Here is a 19,765-nt window from a genome sequence, read left to right as displayed (position 1 = left end):
TTAAAGATTTTATTTCTTTATTCGACAGAGATAGAGACAGCCAGCGAGAGAGGGAACACAAGCAGGGGGAGTGGGAGAGGAAGAAGCAGGCTCACAGTGGAGGAGCCCGATGTGGGGCTCGATCCCGTAACGCCGGGATCACTCCCTGAGCCGAAGGCAGACGCTTTAACCGCTATGCCACCCAGGCGCCCCAGNCCCTATGGCGTTCCTGGGCTGGGGGTGGGCTTTTTTGGTGAGATTGTGTCTCTGCCTCTCTTACCCATCTTGATGTGGTCTTTAATCCTTTGTTTTGGAGATTAGTTCACTTAGTTTTCAGAGGGAAATCATCCATATGTAGCTGCAGATTTGGTGTGTCTGTGGGAGGACGTGCGTTCAGGATCTTCCTGTGCCACCACCTTGGATCCTCCCCTTTCTGCCCCCTCCAATTTAAAATCTTTCAATAAGAGAACCACAGGCTTATATGGCTTCATTGGAAAATTCCTCCAAACAATTAAGAAAAATAATATCAATCTTACACAAATTCTTTGATGTAATAAAAAATTAGGGAACACTCCCCATCTTGCATTAAGAGATCAACATAAACTTAATACTAAATCCTGATGAGGATATTACAAAAAAGGAAAATTATAGACTGATATTTCTTATGAAGTGAGATGGAAAAATCCTTAAAAAATGATCTCAGGATGGTCCTGGGATTGAGCCTGACATCGGGCTCCCTGCTCCCTTTGTCCCTCCTCCCCCTGCTCGTGCTCTCTCTCTCAAATAAACAAATAAAACCTTTTTTAAAAAAAGATTTTATTTGTTTATTTGACAGAGAGAGACAGCAGTGAGAGAGGGAACACAAGCAGGGGAAGCAGGAGAGTTTGAGAAGCAGTCTCCCTGCTGAGCAGGGAGCGTGATACGGGGCTCCATCCCAGGACCCTGGGATCATGACCTGAGCCAAAGGCAGACACCTAACGACTAAGCCACCCAGGTGCCTCCAAATAAAATCTTTTTTAAAAAAGGGACTTCCTTAATCTGGTAAAGAATAGCTACAAAAACAAACAAAAAACCCAACAAACAAAACAGAAAAAGCCTACATAGCTAACATAATATTTAAGAGTGAAATTTTGAATGCTTTTTCCCTTCCTGAGTTTTGGAGTAGACAAGGATGCCTGCTAACCACTACTACTTAACATTGTAACAAAATCCTAGTTAGTGCAATAATGTAAGAAAAATAAATAAAAGGTATAAAGATTAGAAAAAATGGGGTAAAAGATCCATTATTTGCAGATGACATGATTGTGTACCTAAAAAATTTATATTAATGAAACTATTAGATTTAATTAGTGAATCTACTAAGTTGCTAGATATAATGTCAATATACAAAAATCAAGTGTACTTTTCCATATTCATTATAAACAATTAGCAAGCTAAATGAAAATATCATTTATAATAGTCATACATATTGAACACTTAGGAGTAAATCTAATGAAAGAGGTGCAAGAGAGCTATCCTAAAATGTACAAGGCACTGAAATTAATGACAAATAAATGAAGACATATACCATGTTAATGGATCGGACGACTCAATCTTGTTAAGATGTCAATTCTCCCCAAGTTGATCTAGAGATTTCATGTACTCTCAATCAAACTCCCAGCAGGACATTCCATGAAAATTGAAAGTTGATTTCAGAATTTATATGAAATGCAAAGGACCTAGAATATAGAAAAGTCCATCAAGACAATTCTGAGGAAAAAGAATAAAGTTGTAACACTTATAATACCAGATAGCAAGATTTACGATAAAGTTCCTTATGAAGACAGAGTTGCATTGACTCAGGACAAGACAAATAGACTAATGGAACAGAATAAAGAATACACAAAGAGACCAACACATATGGCCACCTAATTTCTAACAAAGGTACCACTGCAATTTAGGGGCAAAGGATGATGCTTTATATGGAAAAAGATGAACTTGAACTTTTATCTCACATCATATACAAACATTACTTCCACATGGATTATACATCTAAATGAGAAAGGTAAAACAATAAGCTTCTAGAATAACATTTGGAAGAATTTTTAGGCAAAAAATTCTTAATCAGGACACAAAAATTACTAATCATAAAATTTTAAAAACTGAATAAGCTAGGACTTATTAGAAATAAGAACTTCTATACTTCCATTTATTTAAAATACATGATTAGGAGAGAGAAAAGATAAGCCATAGAATGGGAGATGTTTACTATATATCTATATAACAACACACTAGTGTTCAGAAAAAAAAAATAAAACACCAACTCCTGCAAATCAGCAAGTAAAAGACATTTCATAAAGAGGTTATCTAAATGGACCAATAAGAATATAAAAATGCTCTATATGTCATTCAATATCTGGGAAATGCTAATTAAAGCCATCATTATATTTTGCTATGTATATACCCAAATGGCTAAAATTGAAATACACTGGCAAAGATATGGAGCGACTGGAACTTTGTTATATTGCTGGTGGGAGTGTATACCGGACAATTGTTTGGCAGCATCTATTAAAGCTAAACGTTGCCTACCCCAAGGCACAACAAGATATTTAAAGATTTATTTATTTGAGAGAGAGAGAGTGTCTGTGCAAGAGAGAGCTTGAGAGGAGGGGGGCAGAGGGAGAGAGAGAACCTCAAGCACACTCCTCACTGAGCAGGAGCCCAATGAAGTGCTCAATCTCACAACCCTGAGATCGTGACCTGAGCTGAAATCAAGAGTTGGATGCCTAACCGACTAAGGCAGCCAGGTGCCCCAGCACAGCGAGACATTTATTCAAGAGAAATGAATGCATGTATCCATCAAAAGACATGTGCAAGAACGTTCATGGCAGCTTTATTTATAATAGCCCCAAACTGGAATCGATTCAAACATCCATAAACAGAAGAATGAATAAATCAATTGTGGTTTATTCATACAATGGAATACTTCGCAGGAATAAAAAAGAAGCAAACTAATGTGACAATATGGTTGATTCTCACAGACATAGTGATGGGCAAAAGAAACCAAAAAGAAGTGACTATTTGATTCTACTTATATGAAGTTCAAGAACAGGCGAAACTATTCTATCATGACAGAAGTCAGAATAGCGGTTACTTTTTGACGGTGGGGGGTTGACTGCAGGGAAACCAAAATAGTCATCTAAGGTGCTAGAAATATTCTGTATCTTTTTTTTCCTTTTGAGAGAGACAGAGAGTGCCTGAGTGGGGGCAGCGGCGGAGCAGAGGGAGAGGGAGAGGGAGAATCCCAAGCAGGCTCTACACCCAGCACGGAGCCTGAGGCAGGGCTCGATCTCTCAACCCCAATATCGTGACCTGATCCAAAATCGAGAGTTGGATGCCTAACCGACTGAGTCATCCAGATGCCCCAGAAATATTTTATATCTTGATCTGAGTGTCGATTACACAGTTGTTATACATATATATTCATTGAGCTGAACACTTAAGATGTGATGTTTATAGTAAATGATGCTGGATCAGTTGTCTGTCCATGTGGAATAAAATTAGCCTGGCTTCCTACCTCACTTCCCTGAATTTATGGAAGATATTTATAACAAATTAGAATCACCTTAAAGTCCCAACAATGAGGGAATATTTAAAGTATATAGGAGGGCTGCCTCAACAGCTCAATTGGTTAAACTCAGACTCTTGATTTAAGTTCAGGTCATGATCTCAGGGTTGTGAGATCAAACCCTGCGTAGGGCTCTGTGCTGGGCATGGAGCCTGCTTAAGATTCTCTCTCTCCCTCTCCCTCTGTCCCCTGTCCCCATGCTCTCTTTCTCTTTAAAAAAAAAGTATATATGACACATCCTTAAGTTAGGAATATGATGTGGCATTAAAAGTGTTTTAAAGTATTTGCTACAATGTGGAAAAACACCTATAACACCATGTAAAAAAGGCAGACCACAAAAATAATTCTTTATACNTGACACATCCTTAAGTTAGGAATATGATGTGGCATTAAAAGTGTTTTAAAGTATTTGCTACAATGTGGAAAACACCTATAACACCATGTAAAAAAGGCAGACCACAAAAATAATTCTTTATACAGATAAAGAATTATCAAAACTATGTAAAAATATGTACAGAAAAAAGTCTGAAAGGAAGTGACACCAAAGTGTTAGTAGTGGTTATTTGTTGTAGCAAAATAATGACACAGCTTTTTTCTTATTTGTATTTTCTGTAGTGTGCAAAATTTCAAGACTTCAATAATGGCAGAACAAACTTTTAAAAAATATCTTTTTTCTTCCAAAATAAAAACTCTGCCCTTCACATTTCTCTGTCAACTGCTGTCTTGCTTTATAATCCTTCAAGCTTTTCTTTCTGTTCTCATCACAAAATGTGTTCACTACTTCCTGTGCCTGGCTACACTGAGGCTTCTCAGCTGTCACCTCCTTATCTTGTCCCACCCTAACTCCCAGTTAAGACAGGCCTTTGGGCGGGATACTCCCTGTTGTCAAGTTGATAAAGGATGCCCAAGGAAGAGAGGCTGTGGACTCTCCCTTGTTGCCCAACAAAAGATNCCTGCCCTTCACATTTCTCTGTCAACTGCTGTCTTGCTTTATAATCCTTCAAGCTTTTCTTTCTGTTCTCATCGTGTGCCTGGCTACACTGAGGATTCTCAGCTGTCACCTCCTTATCTTGTCCCACCCTAACTCCCAGTTAAGACAGGCCTTTGGGCGGGATATTCCCTGTTGTCAAATTGATAAAGGATGCCCAAGGAAGAGAGGCTGTGGACTCTCCCTTGTTGCCCAACAAAAGACGTAGGTGTAATAGAGTTTGGGTTTTGTTCACAGGCAAATGCAAATTTTCATGCACCTAGTGGGTAAGCATTTGTTCTATAGTAGTGAGAAATGTTTTATTTCTAGAAAGGGCACTTGCAGCCCCAAGGGAAAACCTCCCCCTCCTACTTCATAGGACCACAGAGCTGCAGAGTCATGTCGCAGCATGTATGCAGGGATGGGAGAAGTGATGGCCACTTAAAATGTAGATTCTCAGACTCTGCTCAGACTCATTGGAGCCAACCTCTAGAAGGAGGGGCCTGGGCTTTGCCTCTTAATGTCTGTCAGGTGACTCCTACCCATTTCATTTTTTTAAACATTATATATATATAGAGAGAGAGAGATAGATAGATATCTCTGTATATATATATATAGAGATATCTATATATTTAATATATATTTATTTAACATATATTTGATATATATTTAAATAAAGTATAATTATAAAATGTACATATATGAACCTATCACCCAGCCCAAAGCTGGATCATTAACAATAATTTATTTATATTAACCTATGTGATTCTCTCTTATGCCTTCCTCTTGCCTCCCTATGAGAAGTAACACTTTACATTTTGTGTTTTCCATTCTACTAAAATATTAAAAAATACAGTTTTAGTCTCCTTGGCATCTATGCCTGTAAAATACATTATTTAGTTTAGCTTGCTTTTTTTTTTAAATTTTGGCCTCAAGAGAAAGAAGTTTATTTTTTTCATGAATTTTTTTATTGTGATAAAGTATATATAACATAAATTTTCTCTTTTTACCAATTCTAAAGTGTATAATTCAATGGCATTAATTACATTTGTAATGTTGTGTAACCATCACCACCCTTTCCAAAACTTTTTCATCACCCCAAACAGAAACTCTGTACCTGTTAAGCAATAATACCCTAATCTCCCCTCCCCCAGCCCCTGGTAACCTCTTATCTACTTTGTGTCTATGAATATGCCTCTCCTAGATACTTCACATAAGTGGAATCATACAATATTTGTGGTTTTGTGTCCAGTTTCTTTCAGTTAGCATAACAGTCTCCAAGTTTATTCACGTTGTAGCATGTGTCAGAACTTTTTATAGGTGAATTGTAGTCCATTGTATGTATATGCCACATTTTGTTTATTCATCTGTCGAAGGACACTTGGGTTGTTTCTACCTTTTGGCTATTGTGAACAATGCTGCAATGAACATTGGTGTACAAGCATCTGTTAGAGTCCTTATTTCAATTAGTTTGGGTACATACCTACAAGTGGAATTGTCTAGCTTTGTGAGGAACCATCGTACTGTCTTCTACAAAGACTGTACCATTTTACAGTCCCTCCAGCAATGCGTGGGAGTTCCAACTTCTCCACACTCTTGCCAACACCTAATAGTATGTATATATTTAATTTTAATTTCTTAAAACAATCTCTATACCCAATATGGGGCTCAAACCCACAACCACAAAATCAAGAGCCACACACTCTGCACGCTCTTCAGACTGAGCCAGCCATTGCACCATATATATATATGGGGGGTATATATATATATATATATTTTAGTTGTAGCCATCCTAGTATGTGTGAGGTGGCATCCTGTGGTTTTTGCGTTACATTTCCTTCCTGACATTTCCAGTGACGTTGAGCACCTTTGGTGCTTATCGGCCATTTGTGTACCTTCTTTGGAAAAACGTCTATTCATATCATTTGCCTGTATTTTAATTGGATTGTTTGTTGTTGTTGTTGCTTTAGTAGGAGTTCTTCATATATTCTGGATGTTGTTATCAGAGATATGATTTATAGATATTTTCTCCCACCAACAGATTGTCTTTTTACTTTCTTCACATTATCTTTTGATGCACAGAAGTTTCTAATTTTGATAGAGCCCAGTTTATCTGTTTTTCATTGTTGTTGTTACTTGGGATTTTGGTGTTATATAGAAGGATCTATTTCCAATTACGTTTGGTTTTGAGCTGTATAAAAGTGGCATCATTCTTTTTTTTTTTTTAAGATTTTATTTATTCATTTGAGAGAGAGTGTGAGAGAGCATGAGCCAGGCGGAGGACCAGAGGGAGAGAGAGAAGCAGACTCCCTGCCGAGCAGGGAGCCCAACTCAGGGCTCAACTTGGTACTCGATACCAGGACTCCGAGATCATGACCTGAGCCGCAGGCAGATGCTTAACCAACTGAGCCACCCAGATGCCCCAAAGTGGTATGATTCTTAATGTAATCTCCTGAAACTTGCCATTTTCTTTCAAAACTATAAGATTATCCATGTTCTTTCATAGTTCATTCATTCTCATAGCTGTATAATACAGATAGTCCCTGACTGGGGATAGTTTGACTTATGAGTTCTTGTCCTTTTTTAAAAATTAAAATATAGTTGACATACAACATTAGTTTCAGGTATATAACATAATGATTCAACATTTATATACATTACGAAATGCTCATCATGATCAGTGTCGTTACCATCTGTCACCACAAGAAGTTATTCCAGTATTATTGAGTATATTCCCTGTGCTTATGACTTATGCTTACATCCTTATCACTTATTAATTTTATAGCTGGAGGTTTGTACCTCCCTAATCCCATCACCGATTTCACCCATCTCTTCACCCCTGACTTCTGATTTTTGACTTTATGATGATGCATTCAGTAGAACTGTACTTTCAATTTTGATCTTGTCCCAGGCTAATGATACTCAGCATGCTATTCTCTTGTGATGACGGCGGCCTCAGCTAGCCACAGCTCCCAGCCAGCCACACGATCATGACGGTAAACAATCAATACATTTAACCTCCATTCTTCACCCACATAACCATTTTATTTTTTATTTTCAGTATAGTATTCAATAAATTACATGAGATACTCAGCACTTTATTATAAAATAGACTTTGTATGAGATGATTTTGCCCAACTGTAGGCTAATGTAATTGTTCTGAGCACTCTTAAGGTAGGCCAGGGTAAACTACGATGTTCAGCACGGTAGGTGTATTAAATGAATTTTTGACTTACAATATTTTCAATGTAAGCTGGTTTATCAGGATGCAGCCCCATTACAAGCTGAGGAAGATCTGTACTCCATTATACAAATACACCACGTTATTTAGCCATTCCTCTATTAAAAATTTTTTTACTTGATTGTAGTTGACACACATTACCTTAGTTTCAGGTAGACAACATAGTGACTCAACATCTCTCTGTTATGCTGTGCTCACTGGAGTGCAGCTACCATCTGTCACCATACAACGCTAGTACGATATTATTGACTATATTCCTTATGCTGTGCCTTTTATTCCCATGACTTATTCTTTCCATACTGGAAGCTGTATCTCCTTCTTCCCTTCACCCATTTTGCTCATTCCCCACCCTCCAGCCATTTCCCTCCGCAACCATCAGCTTGCTCTCTATAAATAAGGTCTGATTTCTGCTTTTTGCTTGTCTGTAGCCATTTCCCTATTGACGGACGTCTGTGCTATTTCCAGTGATCTTGCTATTACATCAGTGCCACTACGAATATCCCAAAGTAATTTTGTGTACATTCTAACCTAAGAACCACTGACCTTTTGTTTAATGGAAAGAGCAGTATTTTATTAAGCTGCTATTAAGTATCAATTGAATAGTACTTGAGATATAGAGGTGGAGACATTTGACTAAAGCATATCGACTTTTCCCACCTGCTATTTGGATTAATTACTGGACTATATTTGGGGCGCCTGGGTGGTGCAGTTGGTTAAGCACCTGACTCTTGGTTTTGGTTCAGGTCGTGATATCAGGGTTGTGAGATCAAGCCCCATGATGGGCTCTGCAATCAGTGAGGAGTTTGCTTGAAACTCCCTCTGCCTCTGCCCCTCCCCCTCAAATAAATAAATATATCTTTAAAAAATAATTACAGGACTATAATACCATGGGAACCACTGCCATGGAGTATGGTTTGTGTCTGCCTACCCTATAGGTTGAACAATTCTGTGTGATTTCTTACAAAGAGCTATCAGAGAAGACACAATAAATACATTTTACAGATTTCAGGTTGGAGAACTTTTAAGCAATAGGAAGATGTCAACACTGGGTGGGGAAAATGATTGTGAAAAGGAAATGCTTTCTTTAGAGCCCTGTCTCAGCCAGGTTGCAGGAACGTCTATAATGGGTTTAAAACAACACACAGAAGGGCTTTGTTTTTCAGTGCTGAAAGCGCTCCAAAACAAAGAGACACAGATTGACGCTTCCGCCCCCAGTCCTGCACACATTGGCTGGTTTCGGGAAACCCTTTGGCAGCCACATGGGGTCATAGTGTGGCCAGGCTCCTTTGGGGTTTGTAAAGAAACACCAGGGGAAACTCAAGTGTGAAGCAAGAGCTCAACTCTTTACAGGGATGTTGTTTGTGGCTCTGTTACTGGAAAATGCAATGACCTTATTAACAAGGTCAAAGTTGTGTAGACACAGCAATTACAAAATCAAGAAGGGGGTGGAGTGAGATATCGGGGGCATAAAAGCATCAGTAGGTGGCCGCCACAGCACTGCTCTTCCAGAGGCAGGACAAACCGAAGATGAGGTGAGTCCTCAGCTCTGCTGCTTCCCTCTTCCCCTAGATGACTCCATCCTTCTCTGTATACATCCTTCACCTCCGGGACAGCCCGGAGAAACCAAAGGACAGATGCAAAACAAAACCAAAGAAATAGGGCAGATGAGTTAAATTATAGCAAATTAAGTGGTTTCGTGTGTTAAACTAAATCTTTTGCTTTTCTGCATCCATGAGAACGTGACTTACTCTAAGGGACAGCTCTTTCCTCGAGGTTACAAAGTTTTCATGCTTGCAGGGGACGCCTGCCGGCAGCTCCCATGGTGGGTTTTCTGGCAATTTAAATAAATTTATTAGCAGATTTTTTCACTTTTTAAAAAATGTATAGGACCAATAACAACACATTTAAATGACCCAATGGAGGCACTGGGATTTTATCAAAATAACAGAAATGTTGCAATTGCAAGGCTACAAATTTAACATAACCAAGGTATCTCTGTAGAGCTGGCTTTGGTCAGCAAGATGGGGGGCTGGTGAGCGGGGCCTGGACAATGATGCCCATGTCCACAGTCAGGCCTTCAGGAAGCCAGTTATCTGCCCGAGAACGTTTTTTGGCATTTTGTAGTTTCCCGAAGGCAAATTATCAGAACATAGTAGGAAAACTATGTAAGTGTTTTAAATTCTGTATACTTAAAACATCTTATCATGGAAAAATTTAAAAAGTAGAGCAATAGCATAAGAAGCCCTGTTTTCCATCTTCCAGTTATCCACGTTTTATTAGCAGTATCCTGAAGCCCAGGACCTCAGGGGTGCCTGAGGGAGGCTTCTTTTTGCAGGGGAGCTCACCTATTACTGGCAATTTAATGTTCCGAAATGCCGCGAGAAACTGAGGCCCACAGATCCCTGTGCCTTCTTGTCTTGGTGGCTCCTCTCTGAAGCTTAGGTAGAATTCCCAGCGGCGCAGAGCACAGGGAACCCAGGTGTCCTGGGAAGCTGCACGAGTGTGTGTGTGGATGGTGGCAGCAGACAACTTCTTGGCACTAACACTTCCACAGAGCTGCTTCTCTGGCTGCCTAGCGGGAGGGGTGTGAGCGCGCACACGTGCGTGCGAGGCAGGGAGACCAGTTGTGCACTCCTTCTCGTCTTCTCTTGGCAGAGCCCTGGGAGCTGTCGTTGCCCTCCTGCTCTGCGGGCAGCTTTCTGTGGCGGACACTGGCAGTGAGGCCACAGATCATGGAGGTGGGTGTCTGGTCTGGGTGGGAGCCTCAAGTCCCAGCACTGCTGTGTCCCCTTCTGACCCTATCAGATCTGAGCCCTCTCTTTGGTTAGAGCCATTCCTCCTTCTTGTGCTCATCTCTGGTATTTCAGTCCAGTGAAGAACACTGGGGAGCCAGCCAGGATAAAGGGGAGATGGCCTTCCCTTTGGCTTCCATTTGAGGTGGAGGGTGGCTGCTGTGCACGGCAGCTTCTTCTCAACGGACTTTTCACGGGTCTCTGGGATCAGTTTCTGAGTCTCAACCTCCACCTCCTATGACTTTTTCTTTGCAGAGGTCAGCATCCCGAAGCCCCCCGAGATTGAAAATGGCTACGTGGAGCACTTGGTTCACTACCACTGTAAGCCCCTCTACAGGCTGCGCACTGAAGGAGACGGTAAGACCTGGACACGTGTCCCCGCGCCCTCCCACCCCAGCCTTTCCACGATGAGCGGGGCCAGGGGCGATGGGTTAGAAAGCTGACACGTTCTCCTTGGAACCAGAAGAGGTAGACGCTAATAAGGGTTTTGTCACCAGCGACCGGCCTTTTGGGCAAATTAACTTAGCCTCAAGTTTGCCCCTTTGTCAAGGGGAGGTGATGCCATGTAGCCTACTCATCCCAGAGGGAGATCTCCGTCTCCCAGAGGAGGTAAAAGAACCAAGGGTGGCGCCGGTGATGACGGCAGGCGGCCCGGACCTAGAACTGTGCTCCCTGCACTAAGGGCTTCACATGTATCTGCTCACTGAGGTCTCATGACCCCGCCGGAGAGATCCTGTTATTATTCTCATTGTGCTGATGAGGAAGCTGAGGCACAGACACATTGAGTAACTTGCTCCAGTTCAGGTGGCCTGTAAGAGGGAGAGTCAGAATTTGAACCGACTCCTATTCTGTACTGCGTCGCCACGACCGCAAATCTGCCCTGTGGGGCTTCCCTGTCGTCCCCAGCACGTGGCTTCTAGCACAGCGCTCCTTCCTTTCCTCTCTTCCCTGCCCCTTCCTCCTCCTCTTTCTCTAATTCTCTCGAAACACCTTCCCTCCTCATGCGAGGTCCAGACTCAATTTCTCTTCCAACTCATTTCTTTCCATTTGTTTCAGGAGTGTACACCTTGAACAGTGAGAAGCACTGGACAAACAAGGTCACTGGAGAGAAACTGCCTGAATGTGAAGCAGGTAGGAAGCCAGGGGCCCTGGGAAGCCGACCAAGGGAGGGTGTTGAGAGTCTCCTGCATGGGCGGGCATCTCGATCAAAATGTCCCAGACTGGTTTCCTCCGAGTGTATGAGAGCCAAGACGGGGGACCAGGGAGAGCCAGAGTCAGGCTGATAAGTGAACATTTAGGTGAGGACGCTCCCCAGGAAAGTTCACTAAGGATCTTGCTCATTTGGACCTTCAGGATATTGGCTGAATCCACTGTCTACACTGCCCTCTAGGGTCAGGTCCTATATGTACACATAGGCCATCCAGGGAGCCCAGGGTCAAGTGTAAAGCGAGCTCCAGGAAGAACGAGTTGTGGGAGGACAGAACAAAACCAAATCCACAGAAGTGTGACGCAGGCTGGAGAGGGGTTAGGACTTCTGTTTCTTGTAATTAGGAAGAGATGTTGCTCTTTCCGTTTCCCTCCTGGGACCAGAGGATTTTGCCTGCCCCCTTCTATTAGTGGTGCAGAACTACTAAGCTGCCTTGAATTAACTGCAATATCTGAAATCTGATTTCTAGCCAGTGCTGCAACAGATCACTCTTTATTCAGAGAACGAACTATTACAGCTTCTCATCCTTACAAGGAATTTCAGGGAGTTGTGGTCTTTTTGTGATAAATAATTTAAACATACATCAGCCAGAGTTTGAAAATCTCAGCATTACTTTTTTTTTTTTTGAGTTAGAAAAGCAGGAACTAGAACTGTGTCTTAGTGATGTACACGACTTTATAAAAAAGAACCATTTTAAACTGTAAACAACGGAAATGAGAGGAGCAGGTGGTAAAGGCAAGGCATGTCAATATTTCTAGCTGTGTAGAAATTAACACCACAGTTTAGACAGCAGCAACTGCCACCGCCGTCCCCCTTTCCCACATTGGGAGACTCACATTCCGGCTCACGACTTCCCTGCTCTCCTTGACAGTATGCGGGAAGCCCAAGAACCCGGTGGACCAGGTGCAGCGCATCATGGGTGGATCTGTGGACGCCAAAGGCAGCTTTCCCTGGCAGGCCAAGATGGTCTCCCACCACAACCTCACCTCGGGGGCCACGCTGATCAATGAACAATGGCTGTTGACCACAGCTAAAAATCTCTTCCTGGGCCATACGGATGATGCGAAAGCGAAAGACATTGCCCCTACTTTAACACTCTATGTGGGGAAAAATCAGCGTGTGGAGATTGAAAAGGTGGTTCTCCACCCCGACTACTCCAATGTAGATATTGGGCTCATCAAACTCAAGCAGAAGGTGCCCGTTGATGAGAGGGTGATGCCCATCTGTCTACCTTCCAAAGATTATGCAGAAGTGGGGCGTATAGGCTATGTGTCTGGCTGGGGGCGAAATTCCAACTTTAATTTTACCGAGCTACTGAAGTATGTCATGCTGCCTGTGGCTGATCAAGACAACTGTGTAAAGCACTACGAAGGCAGCACGGTGCCCGAAAAGAAGTCACCCAAGAGCCCCGTGGGGGTGCAGCCCATACTGAACGAGCACACCTTCTGCGCCGGCTTGTCCAAGTTTCAGGAAGACACCTGTTATGGGGACGCTGGCAGCGCCTTCGCTGTGCACGACCAGGATGAGGACACCTGGTACGCGGCCGGAATCTTGAGCTTTGATAAGAGCTGTAGGGTGGCCGAATACGGCGTGTACGTGAAGGTGCCCTCCATTCTGGCCTGGGTTCAGGAAACTGTTGCTGGCAATTAATGCTGACTGGCTGGCAGCCCTTGCCCGAGGGCAAGAACTCACGCTGGGGGAGGGGGAAGTGGATGGGAGCGGGGGAGTAAAACATGGCGTGAAGCGGTGCTGAGTCAATAAAGAGCTCTCTTTTGAGTCATTTCCGTGTGGTTTTCAGCCTCAGGCCATTTTTGTTCTCATTTATGGTACAGCAACAGCTAGGTGGGACAGTGCTATATACTGGGAGTGTGGCAGAAACCACCCCACCCCAACCAGAAACCCCTAAGGCAACATACAACCGTCCAGTACTGGGGTCGCCACCCTCAGTGACCCAGTGCCTGCAAGACAGCAGGCCTCAGAAAGGTCACGGTTATCCTTATCCGTGTTTCACAGACAAGGAAACAGACTCGGAGAAATCAAGTGATTGCTTCAGGCTACACAGCTGGTAAGCAGTGTGGCTGAACTCCCCGCGCAGCCAGGCCGGTCTGAGCACGAGCCTCAGCTCCCTGTCTGCACCCTCTGGCTTCCGTGCAGTGCAGTGAGCGAGGGGCGCGTGTGGGCTGAGGAAGATGCTAGCTCAACGTGGGAAGAAGACAAGCGTTCTGACCCAGGCATCTTACTATTTGTGCTTCCACACACCTGCCCTTGAGAAAACGAAGTAAGATGGGGTAAAGGCAGCAGTCCTGGACTTGCTGGGTCCAGATTGCAGGGTGGCCATATGTCGGCCAAGGGTCTTCAGTCCCTGCTTTCCTTCCTGAACAGCTCGACCTGGATCAACTCTAATGTCCCTACCAACAGTCTGGAACTTGGTTAAGAGTTACAGGTCTCTTCCTCAATAGGGTAGGCTTTCCCTGGCGGGAGGAAACCTATCCCTTACCAGGAGCCAAATGCAAGCCATCTGAGTCTTCCCTTTCCCAAAGAGAGGCTCTTCTATTAAGGGTTTCCCAGAAGAATGGTTTCAGAACCCTTGTAAGCAGGAAGCTCTTCTTCTAACTTCTTCCGCTCTTTCCGGCTGTTTAAGCCTTCAGAATACACTGACCTTTCACTAAGATACCTCTTGTCATATGGAGATGGGGCCTCTCCTTCTCACTGGTGTAAAATGCCCCCTGGTGTCAGTGTTCTCACACCAGGGCCCGCCCTGCACCGTGGAGCTGTCCTCACATGCACGCTCCAGATCCATCGGTACTTTTCAACAGCTTAGAATAGTGGACCAGTGGAGATCTTACGCCTCTATTCTAAAACCTGTGAAAGAGAGAAGAGCCAGAAATGGCAACATACTGCACACACATAAACAGACTGCCTTTCATAAAGGTGTTACGGCTTTTTTTTTTTTCTATCTTCAGCATTAAGTTTTCTTGAAGAAATAAACCACTCCACTTTTCTTGAAGAATTATCTGATTGCATTAAGTGGCTTCTGGCCACTGTTCAGGAGGAAAATAGCAAGAGGAAAAGCCTTTGACATTTTCTCAATTCACTTATCTTCTCTGGCTTCCTCCCAGCAGCACCTCCTGCCCTCCTGGGTTAGCCCTTGGGTTTCAGTGACACTGAACTGCATGGAGCTCTCCGAACACGTCTGCTGTTTCCAGCATCGGGCCTTCTTCCTCTCGGCGCCCTCTCCCGAAATGCCTCCCCCACTTTCCACACAAGCACCTCCTACCCTCCTTGGAGGCACAGGCCTTGTCTCCTCTGTGAAGCCTGTTCCGGCTCAGGAGTCATTTGTATTTCTGGAGCACCTGGCATAGCACAGGGCATTCAGTAGGAACTAATCAGTACTCGAGGAATGGAAAGCCACTAAGGTAGGAACAAAAACACAAATCGGGACTTCAGAGAAACATTCCCTGAAGACCTCAGGAGGAGAGGAGACAGGAGACTTTTACGCATACAAGTTCTGAGTTTTTGCTGGTATTTGCACACTTACCCCACGTCAAATACCGTGTGATTTAGGCTCTGACAGAAAGTCCAATGAACAGTGACAGGCAATGAAGATGTTTTATTCTGTCATAGGGGTCTGGAGGGAGGCAGGTCCAGAGCTCACTCAGTGGCTCAAAACATCATCAGGGACCCAGGTTCTTTTTATCGTTCTTCTCCACACATTCACTTTTCACGCTGGTCCTCACGGTCCTAGGATGGCTGCTGCAGTACCATGGATCAAGGTAACCAGAGCAGGAAGAGGGGCAGAGAACACAGAGGTGGTGGCGGCTCTCTTCTTTCATCAGCGAAGGACGCAAAAGCCCCAGCAGCCTTCCTTCTATGCCCCATCAGTGGTCACCTCTTCCTGCCCATGAGGCTCAGAAAGGAAGCAGCTGGTAAAGGAGGGATGCACTTGCAGCGACAGTGCTGGTGTGCATGGAGTTGGGCTTCTGTCGGCCGGGAGGCCTGCAACTGCCGAGCAGGTCCATGCTGCCTGGCCCACGGCCCTCCAGCTCTACATCTCCTTTCCTGTTCTAGAAAGTCAGGATCCAGAGGCTCTGTGAGGTTTTGAGAGAAGCAGTCACTTGTCCAAGCAGTGGCAGGTTATGCCAGGGATGCTGGAAGAGTGAGAAGTCTTCATAAAGTTATTAAAACAGGCAGATACCATAAAGACGTTATTTCTAACAATTCTGACATCTCTTTCCAGTCTTGAGTCCTTGGAGTGAAATTCTCTGCCTCAGAGAGAGGCAGACTCTGACTTCTGGGAGAAACCTGTTCCTACTTAGTATAGGTAGTTAATTTTTTGTTTAGCTCAAATTGGGTGCTGGATGATGAAGGTTCAAGGTCTCATTTCTTAGGCTATCTGATAACATAAAAACTAGTAAAATGAGCAAACCAGGCTACTGTTTTAGAAGTCTAAGCCAGAAAGTTTCCAGAATAAGACAAATTTGCCCACTATCCGTAGAGAATCATTTATCCAAGAGAAACAGGGGTAATAGGAACTGGACATGGGAAAGCACGCGATACATATCTGAGTGGAGGAATGGGCGAGGGGAGCGTGCGTGCGTGTGTGTGTGTGTACACATCTAGGGTACAAAATAAGTATTTCTGTTCTTGTGGGAACGGATTTTCTATTTCACTTGTGTACCAAATAAACATAGTTAAATTAAACTATACTAGGCAATGTTTAGAAGGATTCTGTATCATCTTAAGGAATAAAGAGAAGCACAATATAAATTTAAAAAATCACGCTGGGAAAACAGACTACAGTTGTCTTGACTGCTCTGAGGTTTGCAGGGAACAGACATTTCAGCAAAATCCTGCTCACCACGGTACCAGTGTGGCCTTCTACTCGGAGGTGGGGTATTTTCTGTCCAAGTCAGACCTCTTCTCCGCTGGAACGCTGAACACCTTTCTGAAGGAGTCCAGGGAGACAGCACAGCTGGATTCAGGTACTGCTTCAAGATGCGCCTTTGTCTTCAACTTTGAATAGTAAATGTGCTAAATGTCTTGATAGAGAAGGTCATATTTGGGAATATTCTTGGGATCAATAGGACTTTGGACAATAAGTTTTCCCCTCATTGCTCCTCGATAAATTACTTCAATCAAATCTATGAAGTCCTGCTTGGTTTTGAAACTTCCCACAAACTTAGTGTGATCTGGAGACCTAGAGAGCATGGAAGAAAAACAACCTTGCTCAGAACTTTTGGCGATTACTCACTGCAGAACTTCAGGATAAACAAAAATGAATCGTTGCTGTTACTTTCTTCTTGTCGGGGAGACTTAAGACATAAAGCCTGACATTGACTTCTCTGTTTGCAATTACTGGGCCCATTTGATACAGGACTACAACCAGTGCTGTCAGCCACTGCAGTGGCAGGTGGGCCCTATCACGTGAAGAGCCTCCACTTCAAAATCTATTTTAATCACTCCTTAGCTCCTTATCCGGTAGAACTCCCTGGATGCTGGCGCGGGCATAATTTGCTGCTGCTGCTGCTGTTGGCCATGCCATGTAAAGCCCATTACCTGGTCATCATCTCTGAGTTCCCCTCACTTACACATTTGAGTGGTGGGTATGAAATCTTTGTTATTTATTTTTTTACTATCTCAAACTTCAAGTATGTTAATTGTAGAACTTTTTTAGGAAAAAAAAAATTACCAGTGAGGCCAGAGGCTGCATTTCGGTACTTGTCCTTCCAATCTGTGCGTGTGTGTGTGCATACGCATTTCTTTTTTCCCAAAATCATGGCAATTATATCATGCAAACTATTTTGTAATGTGCTTTTTCAACTAACATATAACCTACTACTTTCAAAGTCATTAAACTTGCATCCACAACATTATATGAAATTGATATCTAGTATCCCTCTGTAGACATCTACGTTCTTTCCATGTATTTTGCTTTCTAAATAATGATGGGATGAATATTCATGCAGCCAATTTTGCGCACTTTCGTGATTATTTTTCCTTCAGAGAAATTCCTGGAAGTGGAATTGCTGGGTTAAAAATTTTATTTTATTTTATTTTTTTTTTGAGAGAGTGCATGAGTGGTGTACGGGGAGGAGGTGGGAGGAAAAGGGTCTTAAGCAGACTCCGTGCTGAGCCAGCGTCTGACACAGGACTCGATCCCACAATGCAGAGATTAACTGAGCCGAAATCAAGAGATGGATGCTCAACTGACTGAGCCACCCAGGTGCCCCCAAAATTTTACAGACTTTTAAGATGGTAAATAGTGTCATAAATCACCCTTGGGAAAGACTGCACTGACATAATACTTAGGTCAACTGTATCCTAGGAGAATAAAAAGCTTTAAAATACTTAAAACGGGTAATATTTAATGCACTTTCAGAAAGAAAAAAACAGGAACACAGATCTAGATAAGCAGCCACCTCACCCACAGGAAGAAATGGTAAGAACTACGGACACACTGAAAATACACATTAAGTATTAAGATGCTGACTGGATGCGACAGCAGGTGTTCAAGATTTCATGGTGCCCACTCTTGACAGAATTGGTTGAAGAATGACTTCTGAGTGGCAGAAGATAGGACAGTTGGCCAGAGAGAAGCATGTTTTAGTTTGCTGGAACACTCCTTTTCCAAATGCAGTCAACCAGTCCCAGAAGTTTAAGTACAATGACATTATGTTTTAAATGAAATTCCTGGGAAACTTTTAAAAAAGCTGTTCTGTAGTTTCTATGCTCAAGGATGGTCAGTGCTTCCCAAATTGCACAATCTTTCATGCTTCAGGAGGAGGTAAAAATCTGCCAATCATACTGGAAACACTCTCTTTTTTGCACCCAAGTTTCACACAACAAAGGAGTGGATCGGCTGAGGGAACAGCAGCAACACAAGGCTCACAGAGCCACCAGCACAGGCCAGCGAGCTATCGCGACTGCTGGAGTGAAAGAAACTCCCACCGCTACAGTAACTTCAAGTCAATCGAACTTACCCATAATCCACTTTCATATGCTGCCCATTGAAGAAAAACACAGTAGACGGAATATAACTGATGTCAAAATAGTGCGTGTAAACGGGAGTTCGGTCCACATCTACCAGATATATGGCAGCCATTTTACTCAGGTCAGAGGAGGTCTTAGAAAGCTGCAAACAGAGAGAGACACTTAGGTCACAATACGAGAGGCAGCTAAGGTTTCTCCTGTGAAACTTTTTGCTGGGATATTCTGTTTGAAAGAAATTCCTGGGGCGAGAATCTCTCCTGAGTTCCACATTAAACACAGTATAACCTTATCATTCAGAGTCTGAGTCTCTGTTGGTAGATATGTGAATGGGCCCTGGGTAAACTGTGTGAATACATTTCTCCCTTTAAAAAAAAAAAATCTGTTTTTGGTTATAAAAAGTTTTTATAAGCTTTTTGTCGATTTATAAAATCCATGTTCATGTAAACAAGAACAACTCAGAACTATGTACTGTACACTGAAATTCCCCCAAATCTCTTTCCTTCCCATCCCCCCATGAATGATAATTGTAATAAAAATAGTAAAAACTTGCATGGCATTATTATGTGCTAAGTGTCCTAAGTGCTTTACACTTGTTAATGCATTTAATCTGTACAACATTCCTATGAGGTTATTATAGTCCTCATTTCTTAGATGAAGAAACTGAGGTAATCTGCCTCCAGTCACACAGTTAGTAAGCAGTACAGCTAGGACTTGAACTCGGGCAGCCCGGCTCCATGATATTCCCTCCCCTCTACCACTGAGGGTATATTCCTCTGGCCCCTTTCCCCCTCAGGTTAACATATCACACACTCATTTTTAATCACAGTAATAAAGACTATTATACAGGATCCACATTGTGGGTGGCAGCAACAGAGATGCTGGGAAGAGGTCTCGGTTCTGGGGTAAGTCTCTCTCCATAATAAACAGAGCCAGGAATAAACCCATTCTGTCTCATACTCCCCTCCCTAGTCATCAGAGTATG

At 43.1% G+C, this 19,765-nt stretch overlaps 2 protein-coding genes across 5 annotated transcripts in view; one reads left to right on the top strand and one right to left on the bottom strand.

The window, feature by feature from the left end:
- Positions 1 to 9,190: 9,190 nt before the first annotated feature.
- On the top strand, positions 9,191 to 13,573 carry LOC100482523 (haptoglobin). The gene is made up of 5 exons (XM_002923602.4): positions 9,191 to 9,326; positions 10,450 to 10,532; positions 10,842 to 10,943; positions 11,643 to 11,717; positions 12,665 to 13,573. Exons 1-5 carry the CDS (start codon positions 9,322 to 9,324, stop codon positions 13,441 to 13,443), a joined length of 1,044 nt encoding a protein of 347 aa, XP_002923648.2. The 5' UTR covers positions 9,191 to 9,321; the 3' UTR covers positions 13,444 to 13,573.
- Positions 9,421 to 19,765, bottom strand: part of TXNL4B (thioredoxin like 4B) — a 14,722-nt gene continuing 4,377 nt past the window's right edge. Inside the window, exons 3-5 of one of the 4 annotated variants that reach the window (XR_002143581.2) lie at positions 18,774 to 18,925; positions 16,652 to 16,990; positions 9,421 to 9,625 (exon numbers count right to left, since the gene is read on the bottom strand). Coding sequence is in view for 1 of the 4 variants with exons in the window: in XM_002923601.4 (XP_002923647.1) it covers positions 16,825 to 16,990; positions 18,774 to 18,925 (318 nt within the window). In the remaining 3 variants the exon portion in view is untranslated. Of the gene's footprint in view, positions 9,626 to 10,841; positions 11,396 to 14,790; positions 16,991 to 18,773; positions 18,926 to 19,765 lie in introns of those variants that run through there. The other 3 variants (XR_004619224.1, XR_002143580.2, XM_002923601.4) reach the window with 3 other exon arrangements.

Source organism: Ailuropoda melanoleuca, chromosome 12, assembly GCF_002007445.2.
Source record: "Ailuropoda melanoleuca isolate Jingjing chromosome 12, ASM200744v2, whole genome shotgun sequence".
Taxonomy (NCBI): domain Eukaryota; kingdom Metazoa; phylum Chordata; class Mammalia; order Carnivora; family Ursidae; genus Ailuropoda; species Ailuropoda melanoleuca.
The sequence above is the reverse complement of the archived record's forward strand: the minus strand, read 5'-3'. Positions and strand labels throughout refer to the sequence as shown.

Coding starts and splice junctions, on each gene's coding strand:
- LOC100482523 (XM_002923602.4), top strand. Junction 10,533..10,841: donor TGAGGCCACAGATCATGGAG/GTGGGTGTCTGG, acceptor TTTTCTTTGCAG/AGGTCAGCATCCCGAAGCCC. Junction 11,718..12,664: donor ACTGCCTGAATGTGAAGCAG/GTAGGAAGCCAG, acceptor TCTCCTTGACAG/TATGCGGGAAGCCCAAGAAC.